We start from the raw sequence: 19,674 nt of genomic DNA, 5'->3' as shown, positions 1-19,674 counted from the left end.
AGCAAATACTCAAATAACCTTGAAAGAACTCGAAAACCCCTGATCCTGTCACCAATTTCTTGTTTTGCAAATCACAACATAAATTGAAATGTTCTTAAATTCCAGGTGAGTAAAATGCACAGAAAATGGTAGTATACCATATAATAAATATACTGACACTAACTCTGAGTTGAGAAAAGTGAAAAAATGCATATTCTTGTTATGTGTTTATTCTGTCAGGATGGATGCAGAACTGTTTGCCTCATGCATGCATGCACTCTTCTCTACGAGGAGGGGATGCTGTTGTTGTACTGTCACTTCTCTCACCGTCTACATTTCCACATAAGCTCCAGTAAACAAATTATTCTGACAGGGAAATGTATGTCCAGTCCTCATTGTACTAACAATATGAGTTGTACACATAGCCTTACACATTTGTAATATATAATGTCCTGATATGGTACTACTTGTTGTAGTATCAGTGTGTTGTAGTAATATTTATCTTTGTCAACTGTAAATTCTGATGAACATGGACATTTCATTTTTGTATTTTGTACAAAAATGCTCACTAAAAATCCAATTTTTTCTCCCAACACTAAATGAAGAACATAATATTTCATGTGCTTTAAAAATGTAAATACTGTAAGACAAATATAAACTGTCCAAGGACCATTATTTGTAATTCTTTGTTTGGGATTCCTAGACAAGGACCTTGCTAAGTATCAGAGAGGTTAAGACTAAATGTCATTACAACATAATGCTTGTCGACTGACACTGATTAATCTCTTAAGTCTTGTCACTACAAGAATGTGGTCTGAACTCCTACTGCCCTCTATTTCCAACATCAAGATTGAATTGCTCTGCAGTCTTTACATATTCTTATTCATAACTGTATTTTTGTCAAGTTTATTCTATAGCAGTAGTTTTTTAATTTTATCTTCTATATTGTACTTTAAATGGCAGTAGTTAATCAAATCGTTTATAATTTATCCAACTATTAGTCATATGACTATTACACTTGGTAAATAACCATTTTGTCTGTAAAAGTGACCTATTCAAAGGCATCTGACAAATATATAATAACTAAAAATAACAATAGCTAGGCAATATGCTGCAAAAAAATATGCTCTTAAAGTACAACAGTTGTTAGATGCCGGCTTTAATGCTACATTATTTAACTTTTCCTATCAATGAGTCTAGGGAGACACAATGTTTCATTAAATGGTGAGACAATTTCAAAGTTTATTGGAGTGGACAGATACCAGTAAAGAGACCAAGCAGCGCTAACAGATGACGGTCTATAACCACACCCACAGGTCATTTACATCACAAACTCACCTTGCCCCAGTCCCTCTGGCTCTCAGTGTGTGCAGAGGGCATCTTGGCCTTCTTCTTGCTCGCCTTCAGTTTTTCACCTGCCTTCACAACTTCACTGGTGTCATTTTTGCAAGTAGGGCAGTACCTTCAAAAAGGCAACATGAAAGTCTTAGCAGTGCAAATAACAGGAAGATTGTCCCCAGCAATTCTTAAAAATGGTTCTCCCAACATTAAAACTAAACTAAAAGTTCCAAACAGTTTGAGGGTTTTCAACTAAACCTCTGAAATATATCAAGAAAGATCCAAATGAAATGAAAGCTTAATTTCCCTACCCCCTATTTATAACATGACCATTATATTTTAAGGTGGGTAGCTGCGTCAGCATGCGTAGACCGCAAAGGAACAAGTAACAGGTTTATTCCATGTTGAAAAGAGAAGAAAGAAAATACAATGTTCCGGCCATGGAGCCTTCTCCTTCTCACACCTGAAGAAGAATCCACGAACGAAACGTTTTTTTCTCTTCTCTTTTCAGCACGGAATGAACCTGTTACTTGTCCCATTATATTTTTAGATAAATCTGGCTTTAAATGAAACCACAAAAATCTGCACTGGACTAATTAAAAAGTCTTGGCCAGAACCAAAAAGAACCAATGCAGTAGACTAAACTTTTGTTAGTTCGGTGGAAAATAGTCGCATACCGTCACATTTTCTTTGGCACATTTCACTGAATTGAAAACTTCCCATAATCTTACACATAACAGAAGTAAAATCAGTCCTCTCATAGAACTCCAACAACACTTAAGATGAAGATCCCCATTTTTATTGCCCTGAGCTTTAGTAGCAAGTCTTCTGGTAGATAGCATGATTAAGATTTACCAGTCCTCGTCCTCAGGGATCTTGGAGAGAGGTGGGTTCAGGCAGTAGATGTGAAAGGCCATGTTGCACTCGTCACACAGCAGCTGCATGTGAGCATCTTGCTTCCCTCCACACACACAGCATGAGCAGAACCGGCACTCTGCTTCTGGGTCAGCCTTGCAGTGCTTACACTCCGGCCCGCTCTTTCCTGGAGCAGAACACAAACACAATGTTACGAACATTCTGGGCCTCTGCACCAGAAGGCGGAAGAAGAAAGAAAAATGTATGCATATCAGAATAAAAGGAAAGAAAAACAGTGTATTTTCTTCACAATGCACAAAACCAGCCAGGAATTTTACTGCAACCCCCGAGACTGTTCCCCTCAAAACATCTACAAATCTGTAAACAAAGGATTTGCAAAGACTGACTTCAGGAAAAAGTTCTGACAATGACAGGGATATTGATAAAGCATTTCACTAAGAATATAACATTGAAATAAACGTTTCCTTATATTTTAATAGTAACATCGAAACATTACAAAAATTACCTTTTCATTTTTTTTTACTTTTAATAATCAATTTCTTACATTGTCATGTTGGGCATGACATGTACATTTTTTATTGGTGTAGAATGTAAAAATCCAATAAATTGCAATCGGCCTGATTTTTTTCTTTCCCCGATACAACTTTTCATGCTGCTAACTACTGTACAAATTTCAGTAAACAGAAAAGGGCTGCAAGTGAATAATTTCTTGAATACTTTAGAGCAGGGGTGGGGAACAAAAAAAATCATTTGGTCTGGCCCTGCCAAGGCAACCGCAGGCGTAGAGCCTGGCGATAATTCGATAACAATAATTATCGCGATATAATTTTCCTCGATATAATTTTAACAAAAGTACGATAAACGTTCATGCTTTACGCATGATACGCGCATGCGCACTAAATACTGCACCGATTAACTGTCTGGTTTCTTCAACTTTCACTCAGGAGAAAAAAATCTGCCTTTATACTTGAAAAAAACAATGATTTGACATTCATCGTGATAATTATCGATATCAACTGATGTAAACTTTTATATCGTGATAATGTTTTTCGCCATATCGCCCAGCCCTACGCAGGCGGGACTTGAAATTCAATAAATCTAGGAGCTTTTTTCATAGCAACATAAATTTATATTAAGTGAATCATAATAATAACGTTAATTTTGAGGGACAAGCAAGGAACGTCCATTACGGGACAGACACGCATGGTTCTCGCCGGCTGCCCGCGGCCCGTCTGCCTGTATCGCGGTGAGTCAGAGGGCAGTCAGTGCCAGGCAGGCTGGGAGTGTACACGTTGTGAGAGTGTTAACACACTGTGTTTTAAGAACTGAAGTCAAGCAGTTCATGGAGGTGAAGGGAAAACCTGTCAGGGAACTCAATGATAGCAAGTGGCTGTTTGATCGACTGGGCTCCAGACTGACCGACGCAAACCTGGAAAAGCAGTTGCGAGTAGCAACATCATCAATACCAGCTAACATCACACGCCTCACCAAAGAGAGGCAGTTCCAGCCATTACATTAGGGGTGAGTTAATTAAATGTTTGGCCAAATAAAGCAGGTTAATTTTTAAATTGATAATTTTGTACGGCCCGCGAATGATGTTATAAATATCCAAATGGCCCTTGGCAGAAAAAAGGTTCCCCACCCCTGCTTTAGAGTGTAGAACATAGGGACCAGCTATTACTCTAACTTAAAAATGCCAGAGTACAAAAAGTTACAGAGAGAAGGCCTTAAGAGAGTTACAAGTTGATACAATATGACTATGCAGCTTCCTCCAGATAAAAAGTACAGTGGTGTGAAAAAGTGTTTGCCCCCTTCCTGATTTCTTATTTTTTTGCATGTTTGTCACACTGAAATGTTTCAGATCATCAAACACATTGAAATATTAGACAAAGATAACACAAGTAAACACAAAATGCAGTTTTTAAATGAAGGTTTTTATTATTAAGGGAAAAAAAAAAACCTACATGGCCCTGTGTGAAAAAGTGATTGCCCCCTAAACCTTATAACTGGTTGGGCCACCCTAAGCAGCAACAACTGAAATCAAGCGTTTGCAATAACTGGCAATGAGTCTTTTACAGTGCTGTGGAGGAATTTTGGCCCACTCATCTTTGAAGAATTGTTGTAATTCAGCCACATTGGAGGGTTTTTAAGCCTTAACCGCTTTTTTAAGGTCATGCCACAACATCTCAATCGGATTCAGGTCAGGACTTTGACTAGGCCACTCCAAAGTCTTCATTTTGTTTTTCTTAAGCCATTCAGAGGTGGACTTGCTGGTGTGTTTTGGATCATTGTCCTGCTGCAGAACCCAAGTGCGCTTCAGCTTGAGGTCACGATCAGATGGCCGGACATTCTCCTTCAGGATTTTTTGGTAGACAGCAGAATTCATGGTTCCATTTACCACAGCAAGTTTTCCAGGTCCTGAAGCAGCAAAACAGCCCCAGACCATCACACTACCACCACCATATTTTACTGTTGGTATGATGTTCCTTTTCTGAAATGCTGTGTTACTTTTAAGCCAGATGTAATGGGACACACACCTTCCAAAAAGTTCAACTTTTGTCTCGTCAGTCCACAGAGTATTTTCCCAAAAGTCTTGGGGATCATCAAGATGTTTTCTGGCAAAACTGAGATGAGCCTTTATGTTCTTTTTGCTCAGCAGTGGTTTTGTCTTGGAACTCTGCCATGCAGGCCATTTTTGCCCAGTCTCTTTCTTATGGTGGAGTCGTGAACACTGACCTTAACTGAGGCAAGTGAAGCCTGCAGTTCTTTGGATGTTGTTGTGGGGTTTTTTGTGATCTCTTGGATGAGTCGTTGCTGCGCTCTTGGGGTAATTTTGGTTGGCCGGCCACTCCTGGGAAGGTTCATCACTGTTCCATGTTTTCACCATTTGTGGATAATGGCTCTCACTGTGGTTCGCTGGCGTCCCAAAGCTTTAGAAATGGCTTTATAACTTTTCCCAGACTGATAAATCTCAATTACTCTGTTTCTCATTTGTTCCTGATTTTCTTTGGATCACAGCATGATGTCTAGCTTTTGAGGATCTTTTGGTCTACTTCACTTTGTCAGGCAGGGCCTATTTAAGTGATTTCTTGATTGAGAACAGGTGTGGCAGTAATCAGGCCTGGGTGTGGCTAGAGAAATTGAACTCAGCTTTCCAAAGATGTGATAAACCACAGTTGATTTATGTTTCAACAGGGGGGGCAATCACTGTACACCACTGTACCTCTTTTGAGGTATTGAAGGCTCTCTTATGTTGTTTCTACTTCTGACTTCAGACGTTTTACTGTTACTGTACACTGCATGCTAAACAGGATCTTTTTAGTGCATAGTTCAATTTTAACACAACATTCCCTTTATTTAAATTCTGTTAATTAATTAAATTCTACACTTTAACTATATAACCAAACAGGTTATATATCAACTGTAAGCTTTACTAGTTTACTACCTATTCCACAGTCTCGATCATTGATATAAAGGAGAGCGGTGGTTTATTGATTCTTATGGTACTCGATTCTTTACAACACCCCGAGAATTCATCCCTGATATTTTTCGTTCTATTAACCAGTTCCCATTCCTTGAATGACTATTGCTTGCAATTTTAGAATCTTCTATGAAGAAATTACTATTTGTGAGAAAGTATTCTAACATATTAAATATTTCATGCTATATTCTCATACAATATACTGTATCTATTTATGTATATGTTGATTACTGATGCCTTTTCAAACTTCTCTAACAAGTTATTTAACCTAAATCCCCACTGACACATTATCTTCTAGTTTCTAATTATTATCAACACTGCTTTAAAGTAATTGCTGGAAGGGTTTTGCTAATGAATATGTAGCATTATATGAAGAACATCTTCTTTACGTACAATGGATAGAATATCATCAGACCCTGGAGATTTATCTTGATGATTCTTTAATAATAATATTTAAACAACCTTGTCCTGGGGTATCCTGAGGCATGTTGTAAATTATTTATTTTGTAAACACGTGAGTGAAATAATCACTTAATATAACAGCTACTTCCCTTTCATCACCCGAGTTTTCTGTTATTATGTCTGAGACACCTCATTTCATACATCACTCTTCTTTTGCTGTTGTAATACTGTGTTAGCCTCCACTGCACTATTCTTTTCTTTGGCTTGGTCCTACTTTGATGATGTTGTCCCCCTGCAATGATCAAGGGAGAGAGACTCATGAAAAAATTGCCCCTGTCCCAACAGTGGAGGCGAATTCCCCACAAATTTGAAAGGAAGAAAAATAAAAAATATCAAAAATATTTTAAAATATTAAGGAAAGATTTTCTTGATTGAATGAGAAATCAAAAAGAACATAGATTTTAACCTTTTAATTAAATGTAAAAAAAAGTAGATGATTCAAGCACAAAAAAAATAATTGCTGGTTTTAACCTTTTAACTCATTCAGTAGTATACTCAGACTCCTGGACTAATCTGTATGTCTATATTAGGGAATCTGAGAAGCTCACATACAAGTTCACACTCCTGACAATACCCGGAATGTAACACACCCAACTAAACCTTAACGTAAGAGGACGTTTCTAATTATAGAAAAATGAATAATGAAGCTGTAGGGATAAGCATCTGACCATAACCCCCCCCCCCCCCCCCCCGCCTCTAATATTCTCGCAGGAATGAAAGTCCAAAACCGCAAGAGAGGAAGTCCACAACCTGATATTCTTTCCTGGCCGGGTATTAGACCTGGATATTGAAGGGCTGGAGAGACAGATACCACTGATAAATCTGAGCATTATTATCCTTTATGTGGTAAAATCATTGGATCGTCAATAGATTTAAGGGTGTCCTGGTTCCCTTTAACTGTCAGGCATTCCAGCTCCACCACAGAATACCTGGGCTTCCTTGGCAAGAGCTTCCTGCTAATGAATAAGACGAGTTCTTGATTCTCCTCCTCTCCCAGTAGCAAAACTGCACCTAAGCTTGTAATAGATGCACTGGCATACAGTATATGCCAATACTCCATACACAAGGTGAAGGTACTGATGAAAGTGCCTTTCCCTAGTCTCTCAAACAATTTTGGGAATTGGGTAAGTATCGAATGTCGAGATGCTGTTGAGTGATCTGAAATCCACACAAAATTGGATTCCCATCTTTCTTCAGGACCAGCACCACAGTTTTAAAAAACATGGAAAAGGTTATAGTGTATTGAGTATGGTACAAAATCCATATTCCGCTGTCAGTTATAATCTTTCAGCCATGCTTCTGTGATTTCAATTATGTCATAATCATATGCTAAATCAAGAGCTTCTATTTCTTGCTTTTTGTTTCTGATTATTTGGCTTCCAGAATTTCTTGCATTCATGCTTAAATATTTTTTAATTTCACTGTAGATTCTTACTGGTACTCATCTTATTCAAAAGTAATCAACTGTTTTCTAATACAATTTATACAAATGGGCTTTGTCATAAAAAGGTTTCCAGTAGCTGAAAAAGATGAAGTCTTCTTTAGCATGCATCTACATACCTCAGCTGCTACCTCACCTATATACTGTACATCTGCATAACTCACACTCTCAGTTTTTCAGTGAATTATCATTTACAGTTGTTCATTTTTACCAGGTGCAAGCAGGATCACTGAGAAAACCACTGACTGGGTTTGTTTGCAAGGTCTTTTGAGTTTGTTTTTGATCATAAGCATGCTGTTCTTGTTTGTGCCTAGATTATAAAAGTGATTTATAAAATATCAGAGGGTGTGTTCCTTCCAAACATATTCTGGACATATTTAATATTTCTTTAGTGTTCTGAAATGCACAAAAGAACAACAAAATGTGACAGACGTTACAACAATTTAGGAATAGACTTTATTATTGTTTTAGTTAGTAGTATTCTAATAGTGTATATTTTGTTTCTTTCTCTAACAGGGTTTTGAATGTTTCAGAATCATTAATCAATTTTATGCTGACCTTGGTATGAGCTCAAAAGCATGTAAATATTGTAATAAGCTACAGGTACAGAAGCATCTGTGTACAAAATTTTAAAAATTGGTTATATTAAGCACTCTTTTCTTTTTAATCTGTGACCTAAATTAATTGATTAGTATACTGTAATATTAAAAAAATAATGGAATTTTGCAATGAATACATCTACAATGAATTGCAATGAATCCATCAATTAAAAAATATATATTATTATTTAATTATTTTATAATGAACTGGAAAAACAACTATAGAATTTCCACTGTATGATCATATTATCTGTGGACAGAAGCAGGGTTAATCTCTTGTCCTGTGCAGTAACAGCAAAAGTAAAATGAAAAATGAAAGCTGAATTAAACAGCCTGAGAGAATGCCAACAGGGCATCCTGGACTTCCCTGCATAAATGCAAAACCTAAAATTTATTTCTGGGACAGCAACCAAAATAGTTTATAAAGGCAAGACAACACTCTGTCCTTTATTAATTCAATGTGTAAATTGCAACCAACACTCCATTTTCACTTTGGATGTTGGCATGATTTTATGTGATTCCAGACATGCCACAGCCACTCTGTGATACATTAGTGTCATTAATTTATTACTGGCTGTGGGATTGACTTATCTTTCAACAGTAAATTCTCAAAAAAGTGCTACTCACTTTTCTATAGTACACGAGTTTCTTTAACAACACCCTGAAGGCTTACGTTTAAACTGCCCATCAGCAGATGTCAATGGTGGTGCCCCTGGCTTCTCAATCTTGTAAATTTCCTCCACAATGAGGAGCTTGCAGTCACTAATGACATCATCAGGGCCTCTGAAATGCAAAACAGAGAAACACCATATGTCAATTGCAAACTTCACTACAAACTGTAATAACATAATTGACTTTAAGAGAACTTAAATGAGTGGTTAAAATGTTTGCCTTTTAATTTATTTTTATTTCCTAGTGTGTCCTGTACTGTTCAATTTTGGTATCATATCACTTTCTGTTCTGCTCTGAAGCCTGGCAAAGAGGGAATGTTAGGGAAATATAACGATTACAGAAAACACTTCTTCAATTTAATTTTTATGACTGGTAAACACACGTTTGTTGCTCACCAGTTGCTGTTGCTAAAAGAGCTAAGTCACTATGACAAGGAGGAACAGTCAAAAGACAAAACTGCTATCACCCTGTGATATGTATAATTAGAATAAAAATGTTGTGGTGATCTAAAGTGTTCATGAAAAGCTAAGAATAAACACACAGCAAAGTAATAATTAATAATAATAATTGCTTACACTTATATAGCACTTTTCTGGACACTCCACTCAAAGCGCTTTACAGGTAATGGGGTCTCCCCTCCACCACCACCAATGTGCAGCATCCACCTGGATGATGCGACGGCAGCCATAGTGCGCCAGAACGCTCACCACACATCAGCTATTAGTGGGGAGGAGAGCAGAGAGTAATGAAGCCAATTTAGAGATGGGGATTATTAGGAGGCCATGATTGGTTAGGGCCAATGGGAAATTTGGCCAGGACGCCAGGGTTACACCCCAACTCTTTTCGAGAATCGCCCTGGGATTTTTAATGAGAGAGTCAGGACCTCGGTTTTACATCTCATCCGAAGGACGGTCGCTGTTTACAGTATAGTGTCCCCATCACTATACTGGGGCATTAGGACCCACGTGGACCACAGGGTGAGCGCCCCCTACTGGCCCCACTAACACCTCTTCCAGCAGCAACCTTAGTTTTTCCCAGGAGGTCTCCCATCCAGGTACTGACCAGGTTCACACCTGCTTAGCTTCAGTGTGTTGCCAGTTGTGAGTTGCAGGGTGATATGGCTGCTGGCTGTGTTTTGCTAATAAGGAAAGGTGAAATGTTTCCTCTTGCATTCCAGAAAGAATTAAATATTTATTTTTGGCACCTTTTTACCATTCTCCTAACTGGGAAAAGGTACAAACTATGCGAATATTCAAATGAAATTATACAAATAGTCTTTCTGTCACTGGAATAGTTTGTTGAGTATGAAAATATATGGCATCTTTAGTTTAAAAAAAACATCAATCTTGCTACATACTTTTTAAACAGAATTCACACACCAACACATCAAATACATTTATATAGCACTTAAATAGAGTTAGAATTAATAATGGACTACAAAGTTAGAAAAACTGCCATCTGATCTTATGTTCTATAAAATCTGCTAGGGCTGCTTAGGGGTCATAGCAGAGCTACTGGAGGCTTGAGCAAAGAACTTCAATCAGATTGCTCACTGTATAAATCAATACTCTTCAGATTCTCATTGTACTCAAGAATTTGTTCTCAGGTAACTTATCTGGTAAAAGTGAGGTCTATAGCATGAAAAAAGAGAATGAAAATGCACCCTTTTCTACATTCAGTGACATCTCAGACAGCATAACAACAGGAAGATTTGTGCAAACTGATCAGTCTTAATGTGCTCTAGCACAATAATGTTAAATTTGAAAGTTTCTTGTTTTTCAACATGGCTTCATCAACAACACCTACACTGTATTACAGGCTTTTTATTAAAAAAATAAAATCTTGCATCTAATAACATTTGCTGTCTCCTACAAATCATGCATTTATTATGAAATGGTTTAAACCTGACACTCATTATATATGGTGACCACTTGAAGATAGCCTGGTCTCTGTATACAGACTCTCTTTGTAAGTTGTAAGTGCTTAATTACATTTTATCCATATTTCCTAGGCACATATCCTAATTTTCTTGTGTGCCAGGTTGATAAATGTCAACAACGGTTCTTGAAAGGAATCTACTAGTTTCTTCTTTGGTATTTGTCTATTCAAACTGAAACTCTAGTCCAGTATCTATTTTATTGCCTATAAAATGTGTCTGTCCACAACAGGGTAAATGGACCCTCAAGCCGATGACGCCTTCCGACGCTTAAAGGGCCTTTTTATCTCTGCTCCTCTTCTGAAGTACCCGGATCCCACCCTTCCTTTTGTTGTTGAAGTTGACGCCTCGGGCCACGGTGTCGGGGCCATTCTCTCTCAGCACCACGGGGACAAAGGCATCTTGCATTCTTGTGCTTTTTAAAAAAAAAAGTTGACCGTGGCTGAGATGGACTACGATGTCGGAGATCGTGAACTCCTAGCCATCAAGTTGGCCCTTGAACAATGAAGACACTGGTTGGAGGGGGCACAACACTCTTTTCTCATTCTCACTGACCATAAGAACCTGTCTTACCTTCAGTCAGCTAAACGTCTTTGTCCCAGGCAAGCAAGGTGGTCTTTAATTTTCTCAAGGTTTAATATCATAATTACCTACACCCCAGGTACCAAGAATCTCAAAGCGGATGCCCTATCGCACCTCCATGAACCTCCTAATGTGCAACAACCCCTGGAGCACATCGTCCTGCCCAGCAGGATTTTGGCTACCGTAAGATAGGATATTGAACAGATGGTAAGACGCGCCCCTGGAGGCCCACCCCATACCCCCGCAGTGTCCCCTGGAAAGACTTTATATGGTCAACTTGGTCAGGTCTGCAGTCGTTCAGTGGGTACACAACTCCCGATTACAGGACACTTCAGTATTAAACGAACTCTTGAGTTGATTTCTAGAGACTTCTGGTGGCCTACAATTAAGAAGGACATTGGACACTACGTCCATGCATGCACTATCTGTGCCAGAATCAAGATTCCTCGGACTAAGACCCCTGGATTGCTTCAACCTCTACCCAGTCCGGAGCGCCCCTGGAGCCACCTCTCGGTAGATTTCGTCACTGACCTCCCTTTCAGCCAGGGTTGCAACACTGTCCTAGTTATCATCGACCGGTTCTCGAAATCTACTCATTTTGTTCCCCTGTCCTCTTTGCCCACTGCACAGGAACTGGCCAACCTTTTCATTCAGAATGTTTTCAGACTCCATGGAATCCCCAGGGACAGGGTCCTCAGTTTGTTTCCAAGTTCTGGCATGCCTTCTGCAAAGCTCTTGGAGCCTCTGTTTCCTTGACCTCTGCATACCACCCTCAAGCTAATGGGCAAACAGAACGTACTAATCAAGAACTTCAGACTTTTCTCAGAGCTTACATCTCTTCCATGCAGGACAACTGGGTTTCCCTACTCCCCTGGGCGGAATATGCCCACAATTCCCTATTCACCTCTGCCACTGGTTTGTCTCCGTTTCAGTGTTCTCTTGGCTACCAACCCTCTTCTCTCTTCCTGGATACCCTTCCAGAGATCCAGGTGCCGTCTGTACAAGATTTTTTCTATAACCTTCAGCACTTAACTCAGAGGATTTAAAAATTTGCCTCAAAGACTAAGCACGTAACCTAGGCGTCATATTAGACACAAGGCTCTCATTTGACTCTCATGTTAAAACAGTATCTAAAACATGCTTCCTACAGTTAAGAAATATTGCAAAACTAAGGCAGTTTCTCTCCACTCAAGACACAGAGAAATGAATACATGCTCTTGTATACAGCAGGTTAGACTACTGCAATGCCCTACTATCAGGGAGCAACCACCACTCTTTCAACACCTTACAGCGAATTCAGAATGCAGCAGCTAGAATTGTTACTAGGAGCAGAGAATATAACCATATAACCCCCATACTTAGCTCTCTTCATTAGCTAACTATCAGGTACAGGGTGGACTTCAAAATCCTTCTACTTACTTACAAGGCTCTCAGAGGACAGGCACCTGCCTATCTAATGGAACTTATTAATGTTTACCATCCAATTCGCCTGCTTAGATCACAGAATGCAGGTCTTCTTCATATTCTACGAATTAATAAAATAACAGTTGGCGGTAAAGCCTTTAGTTACGGGGCCCCTAGCTTATGGAACATCCCATGTTCAGATGCTGAGTCAATCTCACACATTACATTATAGCCTGCTGCAACCACGGCTGCTGGTGCTGCTGTACATGCCATTGTATGTCTCTATGTTGGCCCACCAGGTAGATACATCTGTTCTGACCAAACTATCCACAAACGATTGCTGATTTCCACTGGCGTCTCTCCAATCGATCCTCTGGGGCGTCGGGAGCCACCCCTGGGGACAGGGGTAATGTTACGCCAAGCCCCCGGAGCACTCGTCATTCCACCTTGAATTCCAGCACAGTTCCCAATTAGCCCATTTACCCCAGCCTATTTTTTGCTGCTTCACACTCTCCCCTGTCCTCGGTATTAGGGTTTTTCTCTAGGGTTGAAATCCTTTAACCACACAAACATGGATCGATACAGAATCAAAGATGTAAGATGGTGGTGTGACATCATGTCTAGAACTAGGCACATACAGATGCAGCCATTCAAAGTTTGCAGTACAAACCCGTACTGCGGGCAACTACGCCTGCGCCACCGCGCTGTACCGCAGTACATGAGTGATTGGCTGGCCAAAATGACCGACACGGGCACTCGTGGTGCATTGGTCGCTAGTGGAAACATTGAATCATTTAATCTCTTTACTGTGCACGTTTTAATCCGCTTAGTATTGAATATTTAGATGGAATTTTACAACTAAAGGGAAATTTTAGTAGCTGAGCATAAAAAGAAGAGGAGCATAATGCATCTGAAGGTCATAAACAATATTAATTTAGAAACATAAACATATTATGTAAACTGTATATTGCTGGTCTTGGTAGTTTAAAGAAAAAATACACACCCGTATTCCATTTCTCCCTAAACATTTTAAGCATCAAAGTTTTACATGTGGTTATTTCAGAAACGCTTTTACGTGCTCCTTCTGTACGGGTGACAGCTGGGTTTGAACACTCAACTTCCAGGTTATCAGTCAGTCACTCCATGAGGCACTCCTGTGACAAGTGCATATCAATGAAAAGTCTTATACTACTGTTTGTGCAAAAGTGCATGAATATAGTAATACTGTTATTAATTTATTTAGAAATGCAAATCCATATTATATTCCCTATTAATCCAATTCTAAAAGTATGCTTTTGTTTAATCCGAAATTAAGCGTATTTGCAGAAAAGGTTAAAACGATCAATTTTCACAAAGTATATAAACGTACAGTAATATGGTCAGAAAGAGCACGTAAAAACGTTTATGAAATAACCACATGTAAGACTTTGATGCTTAAAATGTTTAGGGAGAAATGGAATACTGGTGTGTATTTTTTCTTGAAACTACCAAGACCAGCAATATACAGTACAGTTTACATACAGTAATATGTTTATGTTCCTAAATTAATATCTTTTATGAGCATGTGAAAGGCATACTTTGTATGATTGGAAACAAATGCGTGATTGGACCAATGAAATGCTGTGGTGTTACTTTTTGTCAATGAAAAAATTAAGTCTTTTCATTTACAAAGACGGTTACAAAGAATGTGGACCAGGGTAATATTTTGAGTTTACAGCTTGTCCAAGGTCATTCATTATTAATGCTATTAGTAATATCTTCGGTAAAGACTTTGATACATAAAATATTTCTGCATAATTAAAATATTTATGATAAAGGTGGTAGGCTGTGTACTTTTGTCCAACTAAGCAATCTTGCTTTCATAAAATTTACCAAGTTTTTAATGTATAATGATTAACATGCTGTAATACACAGTTTTAATTTAAAAGTCTAAAGAGTATACAACTTAAATTCTTAATTGAAAAAAGATTGTCCCTCAGCAGTGATCAGGATTCGAAACTGGGTGTTTTCTGGAGACAGCTCAAATGCTGTACAGGAGAGGTTAAGTTTTATTAGCTCCACCTGCTGGTTTTACAAGGTGATTCCGGATACTATTAACATAATCTAATTTACATATGGTACAGCGCGGTATACTGCGACACGCCCACCGCGTTCTTTCACAGCATACCCCGCTTGTTTTGAATGGCTGCATCTGTATGCGAGTCCTGCTGCTGACTGCATTAATTCCCAGGAGAAAGGATTAATAGAAGCGACACTGACATGTGAGTAGAACAACCTTCTTTCTAGTTGTCTTTGAAAGACATCTAGACTACTGGAAGTTTATACTGAAGTGAGGCACTGCGAAGAGCTATCGGTAACATAAGCAGAGAATGTCAGTTGGTTGTATATTATTTGGAAACTGTGTTACAGTACGTGTGTCGAGAGAAGTACCATGAAGACAGAAGTAAATGGAGCAATATCTAAAACAAGGGGATGACTGAGAAAGGGAAAATGAAAGAGAATAAGGAAACTAAGAAAGTAAAACAGAAAGAGAGGAAAAATAGTAATAAGTAATAAATCCAAACTAAAAGAGAATGAAATGAAGGAAGACAGACTCTGGGCCCCATTTTCTTTAAATGTATCAGATCGGGGGCAGAGTAATCCCTAGTACTTAGGTAGACGAATAAGTGAGATAGAAGCTCCACTCATGAGCTACTGTAGGTTTTTTGTTTTTTTTTGTTCTTTGTTTGTTATTGTTGCTAATGGTTGTGATAGAGTTGCTAATATTGTGTGTACAAATAAATCTCCCATTAAATGTATTTCTGTCTCAAGGAGCTTTGTCTCAAAACCTGCCTACTCAAGGTCTACCGCACCCCCAGCAGCATCACAGTGGCCAGAATCCTGAAAAACATGCCAGGAGGAGTGAAACCAGGACCAAAGACTCTGACTTGTACCATCCTTAGTTCACCCTTAGCTTCAAGGTATTCTTGCTACAAACACAGAAGAAGCTTCGAGGGCTGTTGTCAATTCCATTTTCAGTCAGCACCACAACTGGGGACAGTATCCTCTGACACTTCATCTGGTGACACGTAATTCTGTATTTCTCTCATGATTCCCTTTGCTCCAAAGGGAGCAGAGTGTCAAAGGCCATGAAAGCTGGGATCAGTACAAGATCTTTACACAACCATAAGCCTCCTGCAGACAATTTTTAGACTTGCCATTTTCAGTTTCTTTTAAGGCATGAAGTAAAAGTAAAGATGGGGGTTAAATTAAGTCCTTTCTGCTTGAAGATTAGACTTCTAAGCAACAGAAGTTTATGGCAGGAAAGGGAGAACTGATAAGGATTTCAGATGTGAGCTAGGAGAGCTAGAAAACCCCCTGGGGACTTAATCCCTGACCATTTGGCCAAAAAGCTGTAAACTGGCCAACACGTGACCTCCCCCCTTTACCATAATAACGAGTGACGTCAGAAGCGGCAAGGAAAGGATATATAAACCTAAAGTTTGTACCAGCACTTTGAACAATACTTCAGTTTTGTTGTTTCTTGCGGGAAACAAGACGTGGCTTTATTGTTCCTTGCATGCAATAAACTCATTCGTTTAACTTCATCTCGGGATCCAGAACCTTATTCTTTCTGTTACAACAGGCATAATAAGCAGAATTTCCTCACACTCACATTTATTCTAATCATGTTTTGTATGTGTCACGGAGCCTATAGAAAGTCCAATTGAAAATACAATTGAAAACCTGTGGTATGACCTAAAAATTGCTGTCCACCGACGCTCTCTATCTAATTTCGCAGAGTTGGAGCAAATTTACAGAAATGGCAACAATTCCCCAATCTAAATATGCAAAGCTTACACAGATATACCCACTCAGACAAGACTCACGGCTGTAATTGGTGCTAAAGGACTATGTACAAAGTTTTGACTCGGAGCGGGGGGGGGTGAATACTTTTGCAAATAAGAAATGTCTTTCATTCCGTAGCAATGAATACAAAATATTTTTTGATTGATGTGTTGAATTTATTGTGTTATTAAAGGGAAAAAATATTTCAATGTGTTAAAATTTTGAGGTGTACAAAATGTGAAAAAAATTCAAGGGGGTGAATATTTCTGAAGGCTGTAGCTTAATCTAATGTATTCTGACCATAAAAGACACTGGCATTAGAAAAGATCTGTGTGCCTTAATTGGTTCCTGTCCTTCATATGGATTATTTTGTTCTGAAGAACTGACCAAATCTTACCTGAAGAGAAGTTTCATTTAATTTCCAGCCAACTTCTCAATTAACAAAACAGATCACAATGAATTCTAAAACGTCTTTAAAGACAGGCTTAAGGACAATGTTGTAAGAAAGCTAAAGAAAGAATGTGAGAAAAACTTTGAAGGTCTCATCCATAAGCATGCAAGAAGTTCTACAAATGAGTAGAGACATCTGGCATGTTTGATTGCTAGTACTTATCTGAGGATTCAATTTGTTAAAAGAAGACAGGGTATCTATTGGCTTCAATTCTCAGTATTCTTTCTGCATACAAATACCTCATGTTCTCCTCATGATTTCCACTTGTGTTGTTTGGTTATTATTTCACTGTTGATTCTGGAAAAAGTCCATTGGGTTGTTTGTCAATACCTTTGAGGATTTTGAATCAGGTCCCCGCATTCTTGTATTCAAAATTCAAAATATGTCAGCTTAAGATATTTTAAGGCAGGAAGTGGTTCTTGTTTCTTTAATTGTAACACATACTGTACATGAGAAGATCTTTGTTTTCTGGACTTTAATTCCATAGCACTTGATAACAACAGCATAAAGTTGACAATGAGAGTTAGAAAATCCATGAATGATGGAAAAGTCTAATTTTCAACAGAAAGCAAAAGCAAGCATGTGTATATAATTTGTCAGGAAACAGTGGCAATTATGAAAGAGGTGAATGCGAGAAAGCGCTATCAAATAAAACAAAAATCATCTTTTAATTTCTATGTATACAGATCAATCATAAAAGGCAAAATAGCTCAAGGGAAGTTTATCTTTAGGTAAGCTTATTTCTTCAAGCAAATAAAACACAGGCAAGAGCTAACGAGAAGTTATGAAGTGTTATGCCCGAGCTCCCAGTCCTCGGTTACCATGGGGATCACTGCATTTGCACAAGGGGCTCGACTCCATCTGACCCCACCTGAACCCAGTACTGCAGGTTTTCTCAGCCACCTGCCATCAACTGATAGACAGAAATAACAAAGCCAGACATTGGAGATGCTGCAGACACCAGTGCATGGCCACCCAGCACGGTTTCTCCTGATTTACCAAGAGGAACATCTGGAACCACTGCAGCTGAACTGTGGAGTCCTGTACAGCACCTATATTGTTCCAGGACATGTTTCAACTTCCCACCTGTGAATCTGCACAGTTCCCTGCCCCTGCTGGTGTACCAGCACAGTTCCCTGCTCCTGCACCGGCTCCATTTCCTGGTCTGATCTGTCCAAGGTGGTCTATATAATATAATCCTGTAAGGCGGTAGTCTGGGCTTCAGCCTTGTGGCAGAAGGCAGACCCCATCTGTAGTAATTACCTCCAGTTTACTCAGACATCTGAGTGCTCAGAAAGGACTCAGAGGGCTGGCTTGTCGAGTCTACACACCAGATACTCACCTGACACAGAGGGATGCCTCAGCTCCTGGATCTCAAGAGCATTTCTACAGTAGAACAACAAAACCCTGTGGAATTTTTTTAAACCATGTTAACTGTGATTCAAAACTTCAAACTGACTGCCTTGGAATACATTGTGTGGTGTAATAAATGACGGACCTTCTAAGCTTTAATTTGCAAAACATTCTGGTGGACATAAAATGGATAATGTGATTAGTACACAAGTACACATGTCTTGAGCACTCAATCACGGATAATTTCAATACTTCCTTTACTTTATGTGGACACGATTTACCACTGAGATGAGTGACAGTGTTTGGCACTTCAGTTTTGAAACATTTTTTGCACTCATATTAACTTGAGTTAAACCAATTTCTGCACAGAAAAAAAACAAGTCAATAAGCTTAGTGATTCTGTTTGGCTGGCTGCTCTAGATTTTCTAGTTGACATCACCAGACAGCTGCTACAATTTATGTTACGAATGCTCTCAATGATAACAGCTTTTATTGTGAAACATTGTCTCTTTGAGAAACAAATCAGAGACCACAATGCTGTACAATTATCTTCCCTGAAATAAAGTAATCAATAGTTTTCCCATTGAAAACACTGCTATGCACAAATATATGCCTGTCATAGCTGATTAGATAACAGTTCAACATGCACATTATTCATGATTTTGAAATGATGGGAAAAGGCATGTGGCATTTTCATGCTCATTCATGCTGAACATTGAGGAAACACCTTAGAAACTTAGTTACAGTAATTTAAGTGCTGTGTGATGACCTACTACACAGCCACCACCAATAGCACCCACTTCCAGAATTCTACCATGGTTTTGGAAAAAGACAGATTTCCTAAGATATACTGTATATTCAATAATTAATGTGAAAATAAAAATATTTTCAAATAATTCCGAGCTGTGCATGTGTGATGTGTGAGACTGTAGAGGTTCCAATATTGTTTTGCAAAAGTGTTATGAACTACCTATGTCAACTCGGTACATAGTACCCCTTTAGAAAACAATTTCCTGGTTCTTTGTGACGTTTGCAAATTTGCTTTTCATAAAATAGATAGTACAACAATGGTCTGGTAATACAGGAAGTTTCTGATTCTACCTTTTTTAAATATGTGGCTTCAAAGATGGGTCCGATGTTTCAAAGTCCCTTTATTTGTATATTTATTTAAAAACAACACAATGAAAAACTGACCACTTCTTTTACACAGCTACAAATTATTAAGATTTGCTAGTTAAGGCATTTTTTAAGAACATGCAATTGTTAATTTTG

At 38.6% G+C, this 19,674-nt stretch overlaps 1 protein-coding gene across 4 annotated transcripts in view; it reads right to left on the bottom strand.

Annotated features, from left to right (window-relative positions):
* uhrf2 (ubiquitin like with PHD and ring finger domains 2) overlaps positions 1-19,674 on the bottom strand; it is a 160,906-nt gene that overhangs the window by 27,667 nt on the left and 113,565 nt on the right. For all 4 annotated transcript variants that reach the window (XM_088629438.1, XM_088629441.1, XM_088629442.1 and 1 more), the window contains 3 exons: positions 8,850-8,959; positions 2,173-2,359; positions 1,318-1,441 (listed from right to left, as the gene is read on the bottom strand). In XM_088629438.1, coding sequence (XP_088485564.1) covers positions 1,318-1,441; positions 2,173-2,359; positions 8,850-8,959 — 421 coding nt within the window. The remainder of the gene's footprint in view (positions 1-1,317; positions 1,442-2,172; positions 2,360-8,849; positions 8,960-19,674) is intronic.

The sequence above is a fragment of the Lepisosteus platostomus genome, chromosome 4 (genome assembly GCF_059453375.1).
Source record: "Lepisosteus platostomus isolate fLepPlt1 chromosome 4, fLepPlt1.hap1, whole genome shotgun sequence".
Taxonomy (NCBI): domain Eukaryota; kingdom Metazoa; phylum Chordata; class Actinopteri; order Semionotiformes; family Lepisosteidae; genus Lepisosteus; species Lepisosteus platostomus.
This window is presented reverse-complemented; position numbering and strand designations above follow the sequence as displayed.